The sequence below is a fragment of the Vulpes vulpes genome, chromosome 4 (assembly GCF_048418805.1).
Source record: "Vulpes vulpes isolate BD-2025 chromosome 4, VulVul3, whole genome shotgun sequence".
NCBI lineage: Eukaryota > Metazoa > Chordata > Mammalia > Carnivora > Canidae > Vulpes > Vulpes vulpes.
Window position 1 is genome coordinate 19,169,365 of NC_132783.1, and position 15,429 is coordinate 19,184,793.

Below are 15,429 nucleotides of genomic sequence, written 5' to 3' on the forward strand. Positions count from 1 at the left end.
ATGAGGGAGTGGGGGGGTGGAGGAGATAAGGAAAAAGTTATATTGACTTTTCCATCTACCATTGTTTCTATCAGTTGTTAATGGCACAAAATTTAGGCCTGGATTCTGACTTTTTCTCAAACATTTGGTTCTGAAAGTTTCAAATTTATAGCCAAGTTGAAAGGATTTTATGGTATATACCTGTATGTCCAACCACCTAAATGTTGCCACCAACCTTCTACTCTGCTTGTTTACCATGCATCTGTCCACCTACTCACCCTTCTTTGCATGCATCAATCCATGTAATTTTTTGAGGCATTTCAAAATAAACTGCAAAAGAGGAATTAGTCTTAAATAAATTAATCATAGTTTTCAGGAAAAAAATTAGCTTTTACAATTCAAAGCTTTGGTTTTCACGATGGCCCCTAGAATTTGGAGAGTCTATTTTGAAAAATCAAAGATTGAACACGGACTGTTTTTTCTTTTGCATTCAATGGCAAACTTAATCAACCCTGGAGGCAAAAGATATCATTAACCAAGCAAAGAAAGGATTAGTTACCTAAAACAAAGAGCAATGCCTATTTGGAGGGATCATCAGTTAATGCATCAAGATATTAACTTATAAGATGTAATAAAACACTGTAAAAATAAAGGAAATGTTATTGAAGACCACATTTATGCCTTTTAAAAATCCCCCCATAGCATGTGCAATCATTTATATTGTTTATTTATTAAACAGTAACCAAGGTTAAGAGAAAAAAAATTTAAATCAGGATTTGTATGGAGGCAAATATATACAGGAAATAGGAAAGGGTGGAATATTTACCTAAAATATTTACCTATAAAATGAATTTTAAAAAACACACTGAATTAGAACAGTGTTTTAAAAATGGGTTGATACTCCTACTTGATCTTTTCTGATTTGGAGACAATATATATATAGCTTTGTGTGTCACTGTATCATTCTCCTCTGGGCCATATTCTTAGAAGTGGAGGTGTGCTATGATTTCCTACTGATGATTCATGCATAAACAGATTTTTTCAATAAAAGAATGGTATCACTCCTCTGAACCCTGAAGGTATTATGTTGGCTCCTACCTTCAAGAAGCTTACAGCTTCTCAGAAGAGAAAGGTACATAAAACTAATGACTGTTTTACTGTAAATGCTGGAATCGATGCTTCACAAAGCACTCTGGGATCATAAAGGAGGAACTATCTGCTCTGAAGAACCAGGGGAGCCTTCAAAGCGGGGGCTGATAGTCTAGCTGGCTCAGAGTGTTTGCTGCTTTGTGAAACCCTGAGAAATCTTCAGACGTGGAAGTTGCATGAAGTCTTCAGTTTCATTAAGACTACAGACTAGTCAGCAAAAACCAATTTGCCCTATGATATATTTGATATGCACTAAAAACTAAAAGTGAATAGTGGGGACAGACTTCAAGCAACATTTCTAAATTTCCTGAAGGAATTGCTTCAGAGTTTTAAGCTGGGGGGACAAAAGCTTATATCTCCCGTGATGTTATAGAATTAGGGACACTTCTCTCACCTGACTCTCCTGGTCCAAGCCCAAACTTGGGGTCTGAAGGACAGGTGATTTCCTAGTTTGGAGGCCAAAAAGTTGAAGGTTTTTATCCTTAGATCTTTTATAATATCTTAAGAAGATAGCTGATTCAGGAATATTCTTGATTTAGTTTTGGGTAGAGGGGAGGCTTTATGGGTGTCCTGAGCATTTTGTGTACTTGAGTAGGCACTAAAATAATAGACATTATCTTAGATTTGAGGAATATGGAATGAACACAACAGACAAAAATTATTATCAGTGGAGTTTACATTCTAATGGTGTGAGGCAACAAAGGAGAAAAATCTATGGTGTGTTATATATGGCACTACAGAAAAAAATGGCAACAAAGATAGAAAGTGCTGGAGTGGAGAGCAACTTAAAATCAAGAAACAGGTGCAATCCCCTGTTGAAGGTGAGGGGGTGAGCCATGGAGGTATCTAAGGGAAAGCCAGTTCTAGGAGGTGCACAACAGGTTTGTGGAGCAGCAGTGTGGACAAGACAGAAAGCAGAGTGAGCAAAGGGAAGAGGAGTGAGAAAGAAGTCAGGGAAGCACAGGCGAGGGCCTTGTGGGCCATCTATGGAGTTCTACTTTCGCTCTGAGTGAGATGAGAAGTCTCTGAAAGGTTTTGTGCAGAGGGATGACCCTAAATGGCATATTTTTAAAGACTCACAATAGCTCCTATATTAATAATAGATGGTGGGATGGGGGTGGGGGGAGGAGCATGAGTGGAAGCACAGAGGCTATTAGATTATTGCACCTAAGGGCTGAGGGGGGCTTGATCAGTGCAAAGATATGAAGCATCTTACCCAAGGTCACATAAAAGGAGGATATGACACAGAGACAGATTTCAGCCATTACTGGATGTTCTCTAAAAATGTTCATGTGAGTGAAATTAGGACACAAACACTAAAGTTCCCATTTCAAAAAAAAAGTTGTAAAAAGGTCTGTCTATTGGACCCTGCCACTCCCTCATTGAACCGAGGAAGCCTCTAGGGTCTAGTGCCAATGCGCTGCTCTCCCTTCTTGTATGTTTTCAAAATGCCTACAAAATATTCAGATAAATTGGATACAGGTTATGAGAGGAAAAGGAATCAAATATATCAACTCCAAGATTTGTAAACTATATAGATCATGAAAGTTGCCATTGACTGTGATGAGGAAGACAAGTTTTATGGGGAAGAACAGGAAATACGTCTTATACAAGTGGAGAAGGAGATGCATCCAAATAGAGATGACAAGAGTGTGATTAATAGCGGAGTCTGGCTGATTCATTCTGAGTGTCCTAAATGAACTGACCATTAAATATTTGGAGGACCACAAGCCGCTAAGTATTTCAAATACTATTTTTGATAATATCTATCAAGTGGTTGTCAACCTCACTCATATGGTATATAATGCATATATCCAGGTTCCTTTTTTGGAAAAAGACACGTTGATCACATAAAGTTCCTTCTCTCAAGGGTCTTCAGTGGCTCCCCGTGGCTTATGCAATAAAGCCAAAATTTCTTAACGTGCAATGTAAAGCCTTTCACAGTTTGATCCAAATCAACTTTAGATGAGCTCTACTTAGTCACATTGAGCTTGTTAGAATCCTTTATACTTAGGTTTGTCCACTTCTGTTCTGTTTATGTTGCTCACATTATAACAACATACTTCAGCTTTCACCATCTATCAAAATTCCATCCACCTTTCAGTGCCCAGTGGGAACTGAAGCTCCTTCCATAACAAGGCTGAGAATGAGCTCTCTCTCCTCTGAATCCTTCCACGAAGGTGTGTGTGTGCGTGTGCACATATGTGTGTATACATTAACTTCATTAGAAACAGGACTTTTGCTTATTATCCTTTGGCATCTACCCAGTGCCAAAGGAAACACAAATGATTGGTAGTATTTGTTGCACAAATAATTTGTCACTACCCCTATCTTTAAGATCATATTGTTATTAATATCTAAGCTTTTATATGTGTTATCACAGAGAGTAAGGAGGATACCATTGTGTCCCCAGGAGGAGGACACTGTTACTACTATTATCTTACAAATGTGGAAGTCGACCCTCAGAAGTCTGAAGCCTCATGCCCACAGTCACAGGTAGTGAATGGTACAGCCAAGTTATGAATCCAAATGAGCTGACTCCATTCAGACCTTTGCATCCCCTGGATAGCACACTCCCTTAAAATTTTGTGCAAGCAGGTTCAGGAAGCAAAGGAAGGTTTCAACCCTCATGCTAAAGCAGGTTCAGGAAGCAAAGGAGGGTTTCAACCCTCATTCTAAAGGATAGAAAAAAAAAATGTTTATTTTACCTGGCAAAGAATGCTCCCAGGCATTTATAGAAATGTGATTATCTGTCTTAAACTAGTTTTGAAAGAATTATCAACTCAAGTGACAGTTACAGACCCGTGACTGGTTGTTCCTCATTCCTTTTTCTTCACTATATCTCTTCTTTGTTCATTATTTTCCTCTGTGTAATATTTTAATCACTTGAGAATGAGGACTCTTCGGGATCCTTTTGGAAACATGGAGTGGCATGCCTTTTTCTCTGAGGGTTATTGCTGCTAGTAAGACTTCTCACGAAACAAAGCTTAATGAAAAGCCAGACTCTAATGTATGTAGCACATGCGAGAGGGCGGGAGGTGAGGTGAGGAGGGCATGTGTAACAGAAAATATGCAGTACATTTCTCAGACTGGCCCTAGTGCAAGTTCCTCTTTTCTCAAACCAAACTTGGGGCTCTCCAGAAGAGTTATTGCTAATTCATAAATTACCACACGGTTCTCTGGAGCTAATAGAAAATCTGTCTACTGTAAAACTACACAGCAGAAGAGGCAGAGGAATTTTCATGAAAATGCAAAAGTAGAGGATTTCCATTCAGTAGAAGCCATCACACCATGCTGTGCTGCAATAATGAGTGTGCATCAGGAAACCCGTACAGAAGAGGCCCAAAAGACACCAAGGCCAAGGACAGTACTTTCTGGCAAAAAATGTTCTTTCCAGTCACTCCTCTATGTTAATGTTACCACACCCACTGGGTTTATTATTACCAAATATACAGATAAAGCTGAATGGAACCTTGAATAATACAGATAAATATAAAATATCTGTATCTATCTATCTCTCTCTATATATATGTATGTGGGGAGGAGGATCAGAAGAAAATATTTTCATGTTATAGTTTTTTTTTTTTTCCTTTTTTGATGAGCAGGTTTCAGTGTTAATGAAGTGTCAGTCTCCAGGAAATCTCTGCTTATATACCCTAAAATCAGATCATATGTGAGTCATAACTTTTACTTTTAGAAATCTGAACAATTTGATTCCCACCTGCATTTTTTGGAGCTTGCCTTAAAGAAACATCACTCCATTTCACTCAAGTGGACTTCCAAAACAGATCAGGAGACCAGCAGAAAACAAAACCATGTACACACACACGCACACACAGCAAAAAAATCTATACATTCGGCACACAGATATACACCAATTTATTCATTCAGGAGAATGCGTTGAACACCTGCTGCGTGTCAGGGTACTGTAGGTACAGAGGTGACCCTGCAAACATGTAAATAAACTATTACAAATGCTAAGTAAGGGCTCTGCTTGGTTGGTAGAAAGAGGTCAAATAAGGTCATGGGCAAGGGAAGCATAAGCCAAGTTTTCCAGGTCAACTGGTTGGAGGGAGCTCAGAGGAGGGAATGTTCTGGGCAGAGAAAGCAGCATGTATTAGACAAACGACTTTCTCAGGAAATGAAAGGGATTCAGGATGGCTGGAGCACAGGAAGAGTTGGGAAGTAGTGGAAGATATGAAAGAGAAAAAAAGACAACCAAATCTTGGCCACCTTTCTCTTTGAGAGAGTTTGAACTTCAGGAGTTTTAGGATTTATCCCACATACAAGAGGCTATGTCATAGGAAGGTATAAAGAAAAATGTAAATTAAGTGATTGACTATAAATTCTTGTCTTTCTTCAGCAATATGTTCTTTTTTTTTTTTTTTTTCTATATTCTTGGCTCTTTTTTCCTTCCTCTCTAACAAGACCAGACTGAGGTCTTCTGGTCTACCATGACCCATATGTGTAGCTCCAAGCATCCGTCATTTCATGCTTTTATCTGACTACCCAGTATTCCATTACCTCAATGCCTGGTAAAATGATGAGTCAACTAGTTAACACTAAAATGTTAGTGCAGAGGAAAAGCTTGAACCACAAATGGATCATGGAGAAAATCTGGATTTGACCTGTGGAAAAGACAGTCTTAAACTTGAGAACTGAGTTTAAACTTTCTGCCAATATAAAAGATTAGCTTTGCAAACAATGCCCGTTTTTGTTGTAATGAATTTTCTTTTTTAGATCCATAGGAATTAGTAGCACTTACAGAATTGCATATGATTCATTAAGTTCCACAGGGCTAAGCTCACAGTAAGAAAGCATTGCCAGAAAATCTTGCCTTTAGGGAAGCAAGTAACCGAGTTGTCAAAAAAGTCAACAGTTACCTAATTCTCTGGGAAATACAATGAAGTTATGGCAGTTTGGCTACTGAAGAAAGACTTGGTTTGCCCAGGCTTTCTGTGGTAACTTCCTCCTCCAGTGGGAGAAACTGCCAGTAAAGGAAGAATGACAATTTACGTACCATAGGCAAGGCTAATAAGACTGTCTTAGTCACAGCCTGTGACCTTGAGACATCCTGGGAAATCCCTAGCTGGAAGAGAAGAAAAGTTAAAATCACAGATGCTGTGCTTATGACCTTATTCTCTGTAAATCATATACAGAGTCACTTCTGTTTATTTTTAACGAAAAACTATTGCTGTTATTCTCTATCGTGAGTTAACTGTGTGGTCTTTTTAAAATTTTGTATATTTGATCTCATTTTAAAAGATACCGCAGGAGACATTTTCTTTCTCTTTTTCTCCCTGTCTTCCAAGATTCCAGGAAAAACAGCTTCCCTGGCACATTTTGTACAGGGCACAACTAAAGTGAGTGCTGCAGAAGGTTCTATGGAGCATGCAGAGGTAAGAACACATTTCTAGGGGATGAATTGACCATATCTAACATCGATTGCATTTCTAATAGTTAATTATGCAATGACAAATAGGAGTAGAAATGGCTAGTTTGCTTTCTTTAGATAATACCTGCAGTGTAATTTTGATCAATGTTATTTAACAAGGAAAAAATATTTGGTGTCCATTGGATTTCCTTTGATCCCACTGAGCTATATTTCTTGTTTTGCAAAGTGAGATTAAGTCCTGTCTAAAGTCCTTTCAGCTCCCCAGTTCAGTGGGCTCCATATTTTGCTCTTGATGTAGAGAAATTTGGTTCAATGTAAATTTTAAAAAAGAATAGTGGTGTAGTTGGAAATAGAACATAGAGCAAAAGAGTAGCCGTAGTAAAACATGTATGTTTGTACAATTAATACCATGGTTAATTAATTAATGTACAATTAATACCATGGTTTTTGTTGGGTTACTGGTTACTGCCAGAGATACTTATCAAATGAACGAATGAATGAATGTGCTTTCTTAAAGTTCTTTTCAGGAGAGCCTGGGTGGCTCAGTCGGTTAAGTGTCTGCCTTTGGCTCAGGTCATGATCCCTGTGCCCTGGGATGGAGCCTTGCATTAGGGTCTCTGCTTCGTGGGGAATCTGCTTCTCCCTCTCCCTGCCCTTCCCCCTGCTTTCTCTCTCTCTCTCTCTTTCTCTCTCTCCCAAATAAATCAAATCATTTTTAAAAATAAATAAGGTTCTTTTTAGAGATTACTGAGGTATAATAATAGCAAACTAAGTGGAACTCTTTGGTTCATTTAGATACCTAATTTAGCAGGATCAGAATTTGAATATCCTAGAAGTTTGTCCAGGTGTTCCGGTAAGTGAGAAAGAAATACACAGATACTTTAAGCACAGATTCCACTACACAAAGAATAATTGTTGTGTAAGTGGGCCCTTAGTAGAACCAATGACTAAAAATCTTTGTATTTATTGAAACATCAGATGCCTCCATTAGCAGCTGGTAGATAAAGCAAATACAAATGGAAAATTCTGCCAAAACTTTGTGTTTGATTGACTTTGCTTCATTTTAATACATACCCGAGACATATGGTAACACGTTAATTAATCTCCAGAGAAACCCCTTGTGATATATTTACTGCTTATAAGCAATTCCTATTACTGTGCTTTTCTCTCACACACAGATTTAGTATCTAGCTTTTCAGTAACTCTTATTTACAAAATAAAAAACAAAGTCCAAATGTTTTACAATTTCTTTCCAGAGAAAATCTTATATGCCAAAAAAACACACTCTAATTACTCTTAATCAGGATTCCTGGAAGGCTGGGTCATACAAATATTTATTGGTCACAGATTTTTTTTTTGTCTATATCACAAATAGAAAGGAGACTTTCTGAGGACCCCAAGTCTGTGTTTCCAAGCATAGCCTGGAATAGGAGAAACTTGAACTTTAGTATAGAATTACTATAACTTCTGAAATTTATTAAAAATAGGTGGGATAAATAGGCAGAGCACAAAGGATTTTTAGGGCAGTGAAATTATTCTGATATTACAATGTCATTATACATTTGTTCAGACTCATAGAATGTACAACGCCAAGAATGAACCCTGATGTAAACTACAGATTTGGGTGACGTGTCCATAAAAGTTCATCAAATACAACAAATGCAGGGCTCTGGTAGGAGATGTCAATAATGTGTAAATAGGTATGGGGGCAGCAGGCATATGGGAAATCTCTGCCCCTTCTTCCAGTAGATTTTGCTGTGAACCTAAAACTGCTCTAAAAAAATGTCTATTAAGAAGAAAATGGAGGTGCTATGATTCCCTTTTCAGAAATTCTGTTTCAGTATTCATGGTGCCGTGTGTTTAGCAAGATCCCACAGTGACTTTTCTGTGTTCTTGTACTAAGAACCACTGGATTGGAATCTTCTCACTGTACCTCTGCTTTGCTGAGCTCAGGCCACCCTAAATACAGTTGGCTCATAGCATTTTTCATGTCAAAGTACCTAATAGCCTGTTCTGATGCAGAACGAGTCTAGACTACCTAAAAAATGGAAAGCTCTTATAAGACCCAATATATTATCACCTGGACTTTTTTTTTTTTTTTTTTTTGAGATTTTATTTATTTGTTTATTTGAGAGAGTGTGAGCAGGAAGAGAGGCAGAAGGAGAAGCAGGCTTCCCCCTGAGCAGGGAGCCTGATGCAAGGCTCCATCTCAAGACCCCAGAGATTATGATCTGAGCCATGATCCCAGGACCCCCAAGATCATGACCCGAGCCAAAGGCAAACAACCAACTGAGCAACCCAGGTGCCCCTGTCACCTAGATTTTGATGTTACTTTCAGAACTCAGCCAAATCAGCTTTTTAAGGTCAGAAGTAAGTATAATAATTCTGAATTTATTGACCCACAGAAGATTTTCTCTTTTAAAATGTGGTCCTAATTGTACATGGGTCTGAATAAGAAGAAGCTAAGAAAACTGAGAACAGAATTTATAAAGATATAAAGTATCATCCAGTCCTAAAACATTGAGTGAGACATAGATAAGTAAGGAAAAGATAGAAAAATAGTTTTATAAATCATTTCTAATGAAAAAAAGGCCTTGAAATCCCATGGTGATTGTAAAAGAACACTTCCTATACATGTTTTTGATGAAAGCCAACACATTTTAAAAAGATTTAATTGTTCGTGAATATCTGTAATCAATTTCCATATAACTATGGGGCCTAAAACTGAATAGCAGACTTAGGAGTATCCTCATCACCAGATTCATTGTATTGTTTATATGACTCAGAAATGAGATGGTAACAAGACTATTGAGTTAGTATAGAGAAAACAGCACTTAAGTGAACTTTGTTGGTGGTCCATTTAGACAGATGGCCCACAGTTTCCAGAGCTTTTGTGCTTTCTTTAAATAAATACCCCCAATGCTGGAAGAAAAAAAAAAAAGCTGAAGAGAAAGGTGGTTAACTTTTTTGCTGTGCCAATGATTTATTATTTATCTAAATGTATAGCCTACTGGCTTTATTCAAAGGGCTGGTTAAAATTGCAATATACCAGATAACCAACCTCGATGCCAACCTCTCTATAACATAATTATATGATGGACATTAAGGTAACTAATTTATTATAGTCTTAGAATCAATTTGCTGCCTTTCAGTTATATCTATTCGTCTTTTTTTTCTTGACGGTTCTATCATTCCTCTGACTTTTACCAGGGCAGCTCTTCAGATATGGACACATCTACAGAAGTGACTTTTTTTAAGAAATGTTTATTACTTAATGTAAATATCCAAAATATATCCATGAAACTTAACCTGATTTCCATAAGAACTGTACTCTTAGTTTCCTTTTTTTGGTGGTGGGGTGGAGGGAGATTGAAATCCAAACTCATTAAATCCTGATTTCTCATTTGTCTATTGAATAGATAACATTTGTAATTTATTAGAGAATTATTTTCTCAATTACTTCATATAAAGGAATCTGAAACATAATATAAAGCTTATCCATCAATAGGTCTCTATGAGGGACTATGGTGTGAGGACTGTTACCATTACAATAAGATATTTTTTTACGAATCGCAGCAGGAGAGTTGGCCAAATGCATTTCTACTCTTTATGTTATAGAGTTTTGTTTCACTGTTTTTATTTTTATTTTTTAAGTGTGATCAATCATCAAGCAGAAAGAACTTGACAAATTCTCTTGAACAGAAGATAAGGTGCTTGGAAAAACAGAGAAAAGAGGTAATTAAAAAATACTAGTTGAAGCAACTTGTACCATGATTTAATGCTAAGAATAAAATAGAATGTATATCTTGAGTCTTATTTTTGTTATTGGGTCACAGTATTTATCTCTAGGATATTGCATGACATTATTTTGAAAGTGAGTGCTTTTTCTTATTCGCCTATATTTCTCTTACTCAGTCTCTCAGTGTCTGTAAATGAGTGAAAAATGACAAAGTTGGGCAGCCCGGGTGGCTCAGTGGTTTAGTGCCTGCCTTTGACCCAGGGCGTGATCCTGGAGCCCCGGGATCGAGTCCCGCATCGGGCTCCCTACATGGAGCCTGCTTCTCCCTCTGCCTGTGTCTCTGCCTCTTTCTCTCTCTCTTTGTGTCTCTCATGAATAAATAAATAAGATCTTTAAAAAAAATGACAAAGTCATAAATCCAATAATTATAATCTTAAATTTTCTCAGAACTTAGATGTTTCCTCCACATGGACTATGTGAGCTTATCATCTGTGCCAATATGCCTTGCAACTTGAACACAACTTGAAACTCAAACTGTTAAAGGCCTAAAGTGTAATTGACTTAGGGGCTATGACTTCATGAGCTGGACATCCAACCACATAGGGGTTAGGGGTAATTATCATAAAAAAAACCTGCTTGTTTCAAAAATGCCATTAGGGATGTGATGGATGCTATTTTGAGTTCTATTTTTCTGAGTTTAATGAATGTTAGAAACTATTCTTCTTGACAGATGAAGAGGTGAAATGTGTTAACAATTTTAGCACGGTGTATTTTGTCAATTTTTAAATTCCTTTTCTTAACCATTATAAATGTTACATCCCTCATGGTTTTCTCTGTGGTGAGGTCTACTCCTCTTCGATACTGCATAAAATATTGTGCCATTCTGGAAAATTACTGAACAATAGCAGAGTAATAGTACTATAACATAGAAATGTTAACCTTAATCCTTAAGATGCCAACAGATCAGATATCCTTATATAATAATATTACATAGTCTCTACTAAATACCTATATCTATTTCCAGCATAGGACTTATCTAGTGACTGCCTGTCTGAATTATATATTTTATTTTATAATTAGGAGAATATCTTGCTTCTTTTTAGTCATTGTGACTATCTTCTCGATCTCTGTCCCATATTGAAAGTGTTGGAATTTCTCTTAACGTAGGAAATTACAGACTTCCCTTACAAGAAAAGTAAAACGTGGGTCACAGTGTTTTTTCTTCCTTTTAACTAGTACATAATTTTAAAGCTTCCAAATTGCAGCCTAAATCATTTAAAGGTGGTATTATCCATTCATTGCGCATGCATTACAAATCATGTGTTGATTTTTAAAAGCATAATATTGTAAGCACATGATCAGTTATTGGGATTTGGAATTTGTTAATATAAATTCTGTTTTTAAAAGCTAAAGAAATACTTCATTATAATAATCAATGTAAGCACATAGAAAAATATGGAAAGATTTGAAAAAAAGACCCTTTACATATTAATAAATCTTACATAAAACCATCAACACTCACAAATTTTTACAGGATTTTGATTGGGTTAAACAAAGATGAAAATTCAAATAACTAAGCAGAGGTGAAAGCTGCTAATAAATGGTTCAGCTGACTAGGCAAGATATACTGAGTACCTAATAGTTTTTCATATATGAGCCAGTTATGAAAATGGGGAGATTGTACTGAATTAAATCATCCCAGCCCTACCAGTATTTGGTGGAAGGAATACTGTCTTCACTCATGGCTTGCGAAATCTTAGTAACCTCAAAAAGTGATTCCATTTTGGCCAAATTTCCGAACGGCCAAAGATTCATATTGATTTACCAAACTTTAATAATTTCAGCTCCTGGAAGTTAACCAGCAATGGGATCAGCAATTTAGAAGCATGAAAGAGTCATATGAAAAAAAGGTAAATACCTCTCTGTTTAGTATTTGCTTTAAATCAATTAGCTGGGGACCAAGTCTGTAAAGATTCTCACTGATTTCAGCTGAAGGAGATTTGTGGCTAGCCAACTGTTGAAAAATGATGCGGGTGGGGGAAAGGTGTTGAGTGTATTATTGGCCTCTTGGTACTGAAGATTAATGAAAGATATCAGTGAATTATCTTGAGCATGGCAAAAATTTTTTTAAAAAGTACTAAAAATAGCCTCTGGAGATGTCTCCAGAGTTCTTATGCACACATTTATCAGAGCTCACAGAAAATCCTGGCTTTGGCTTTGCTCCTAGCAGCCAGGAACACACAAGGTTACAAGTGAGATGAGAGACGGTTCAAAGTTCAGACTGTTTTATATAAGGCTAGTTCTCTAAATCTTTAACTAGATAGCACAAGCTATTTCCACAGAAAAAGAAATAAACAATGGTAACAGTGAAAGTATGAGGGGAAGTGGGACATCCCCTTTTCCCCTAACGTATGTTCTCTATCAAGCATCTTTTGCTTTGGTGAGAAACCTTTTGGAGAGCGTACCTCTGAATAGATAAAAGTCAATTTATCATTTTAAATTATCCCACGTTCAAAGAGGGAGAAAAAGAAAAAGTAAATTTCCCTAAATAATTCAGAATTAAGAAACCTGACCACAAGTGAGTAACATAGTAATATTGCTCTTTTCTTCCCCATTTTGATAGGCAGAAGTATTTAGCAAGTGCAGGATACAGTTCCCACTGCACCAGGGCCACGTTGGTCAGGCCACCTGTTCTGTTCAGTGGGGCGCAGCTTTGGCCTTCACCCTTTCCTGAGGCTTCTCTGCTGGACCCGCATCACTTTTGAAGACTAACTTAGCATTTCGTAGCGGCGTAAGCATCGCACAGGACTGATGAGTGAAAAGCCACGTCTGGTGGTTTTTTGTTTTTTGTTTTTTTTTTTTTCTGGTGCAGACCTGTTTGCTCACTTACGACCCTTTTCAGGCCAGGAAAAGGCACATACTGAGAGTTAGGTTTAGAAGGGCAGGTCCAGAAGTGTCCCGGCCTAAGGTCTAAATCCTTATCCCCTCGGAAGCGGTGTGGTTTGGAGAAAAGGAGGGAAGGGGCTGAAGGCTGGTTACAAGGTTTGCATCCCCCCCACCCCCACCCCCACCCCCCGCCCCGAGGAAGCTCTTTTCAAGCTGCACTTGTCCGGATCCAAGGCTGGTGGGAAGCGGAACCTGCCGAGAGGGGCCGCCCAGGAGCGGGGCGCGTCTGTCCCCGAGGGCACCGGGGGCCTTGGGCTCGGGTGTGACTTTCAGCAGGCGCGTCTGCCACTCTCTACACGACTTCTCCAGGTCGCAGAGCTGAAAACGAAACTGGACGCGGCAGAAAGATTCCTCAGCACGCAGGAGAAGGAGAGGGAGCAGAGTCAGAGGGACAGCGACAGGCTGCGCGACCAGACCCGCCAGCGGCTGCAGCGCCAGGAGGTGGGCGGGGCGCGCGCAGCGGACCGCCCCCGCCCCCGCCCCAAGGCTGAGCATGCGCACTGCGCACTGGGGCGGGGCCCACGGGGGGCGCCGGGGCCCCGGAGCCGCGGAGCAGCGCGCGTGCGCGGCGGTCGGAGCGGGAGGCCCGGGCTGCTGGGCTGTTCCGTGCGGCCCGCGCGGACGGGCGTTCGTGGGGAGGGGGGGCTCTGCGGGCGGGGGGGGGGGGGGGCGATCCGGGGACGTGGCGCTGCCCTTCTAGAGCATTTCAGCCTAGAGAATCAACCCTGCTTGGACTCGTGTATATTATTTATTACGGGTGTTAATGATGGGCAGTCTCTTGCCTTTGCACAGCTGCTTTTCAGCGTACAGAGTTTTACAGATAGATCTTGCGTCTGGGATCATAAGAAATACACTTGGGGGACGGCCTCGCCCTCATCACCTCACTGAACTAGCTCGGCCCGTCTGTGAGGAAAATACTCTTTTTGCCATTTTAAAGATGAGAAAGCTGAGATGTGAAGAGGTTGCATGACCTGCCAACCTAGTACCTGGGAACATGGGACTTGAACCCCGTCTCCAGATTATCTGTATTTATTCATTCATTCATTCATTCATTCATGAAAGACACATGAGAGAGAGAGAGGCAAGGACACAGGCAGAGGGAGAAGCAGGCTCCATGCAGGGAGCCCGACGTGGGACTCGATCCCAGGTCTCCAGGGTCACGCCCTGGGCTGGGCTGAAGGCTGCGCTAAACCGCTGAGCCACCCCGGGATCCCCAGATTCTGTCTTTTTTAATCCTGCTGAGAGCAAGATGGTGGTCCTGAAGGCCACAGGCTTCTCTCCTAAAATGCTCTTGGTTTTATTATTAGTTATGGGGCTTAGAAAATGGGAGAAAAACCTTAAGCTCTAGTGGCCTCTCATTTTTTATGTATGTTAAGATAAAACAAGAACGAAAAAAAAAAATAAAAAAAAATAAAACAAGAACGGTAGCTTCCTCAGGTGAAGTCCTGTGACTGATATTGTGAGGCATTGGCTGCATTTTAACACCTACACCAATCCTCAGGCAATGCCTAAAATCAGTGCAGACAGTCCTCGGTGTAGATTTTCTTATTTTGGGAAGGGCATCTCGGGCTCAGGGGGTGGGAGGAAAGCAAACAAGGTTTAGCAATGCCTTCAGGTCCTGGAGCAGTCCCTTCCTTTTCCATTTAGACCCTGATCAGGAATCATGGCAATTGTTGCCTCATGCCCTTGGAAGGAACCATATTCTAGTTGAAGTCCTTTTCTTTTAAATTATGCCAAGTTAGGGATCCCTGGGTGGCGCAGCGGTTTGGCGCCTGCCTTTGGCCCAGGGCATGATCCTGGAGACCCGGGATCGAATCCCACGTCGGGCTCCCGGTGCATGGAGCCTGCTTCTCCCGCTGCCTATGTCTCTGCCCCCCTCTCTCTCTCTCTGTGACTATCATAAATAAATAAAAAAATATTTAAAAAAAATAAATTATGCCAAGTTAGAAAATGATCAGTTCCTTTTCTAAGTGTGTATGAGCCCATTCTAAGGAAAAGCAAATAGACATGTTATCACTTTTTAAAAAAATGAATCACCTAAGCTAGATATCTTAAATCTGATAATTGTATTGGGAAATACTAATTACTAAAATAGTATACTTTAACATATATATTAGCTATTTTCTCATCTTGATTTACCTACATTCTGGAATACTTATTAAGTTAAAATCTGAATGACGTTAAGGATCCAATTCACTCTACAAAAAGTTTGCTATCTAAA

General features: G+C 39.3%; 1 protein-coding gene across 2 annotated transcripts in view; it reads left to right on the top strand.

Moving 5' to 3' along the window:
* TNIP3 (TNFAIP3 interacting protein 3) overlaps window positions 1-15,429 on the top strand; it is an 87,291-nt gene that overhangs the window by 46,435 nt on the left and 25,427 nt on the right. Inside the window, exons 1-5 of one of the 2 annotated variants that reach the window (XM_072755326.1) lie at window positions 6,121-6,337; window positions 6,441-6,527; window positions 10,178-10,258; window positions 12,107-12,172; window positions 13,518-13,649. In XM_072755326.1, coding sequence (XP_072611427.1) covers window positions 6,513-6,527; window positions 10,178-10,258; window positions 12,107-12,172; window positions 13,518-13,649 — 294 coding nt within the window. In that variant the 5' untranslated portion in view covers window positions 6,121-6,337; window positions 6,441-6,512. Of the gene's footprint in view, window positions 1-6,120; window positions 6,338-6,440; window positions 6,528-10,177; window positions 10,259-12,106; window positions 12,173-13,517; window positions 13,650-15,429 lie in introns of those variants that run through there. The other variant, XM_072755325.1, reaches the window with a different exon arrangement.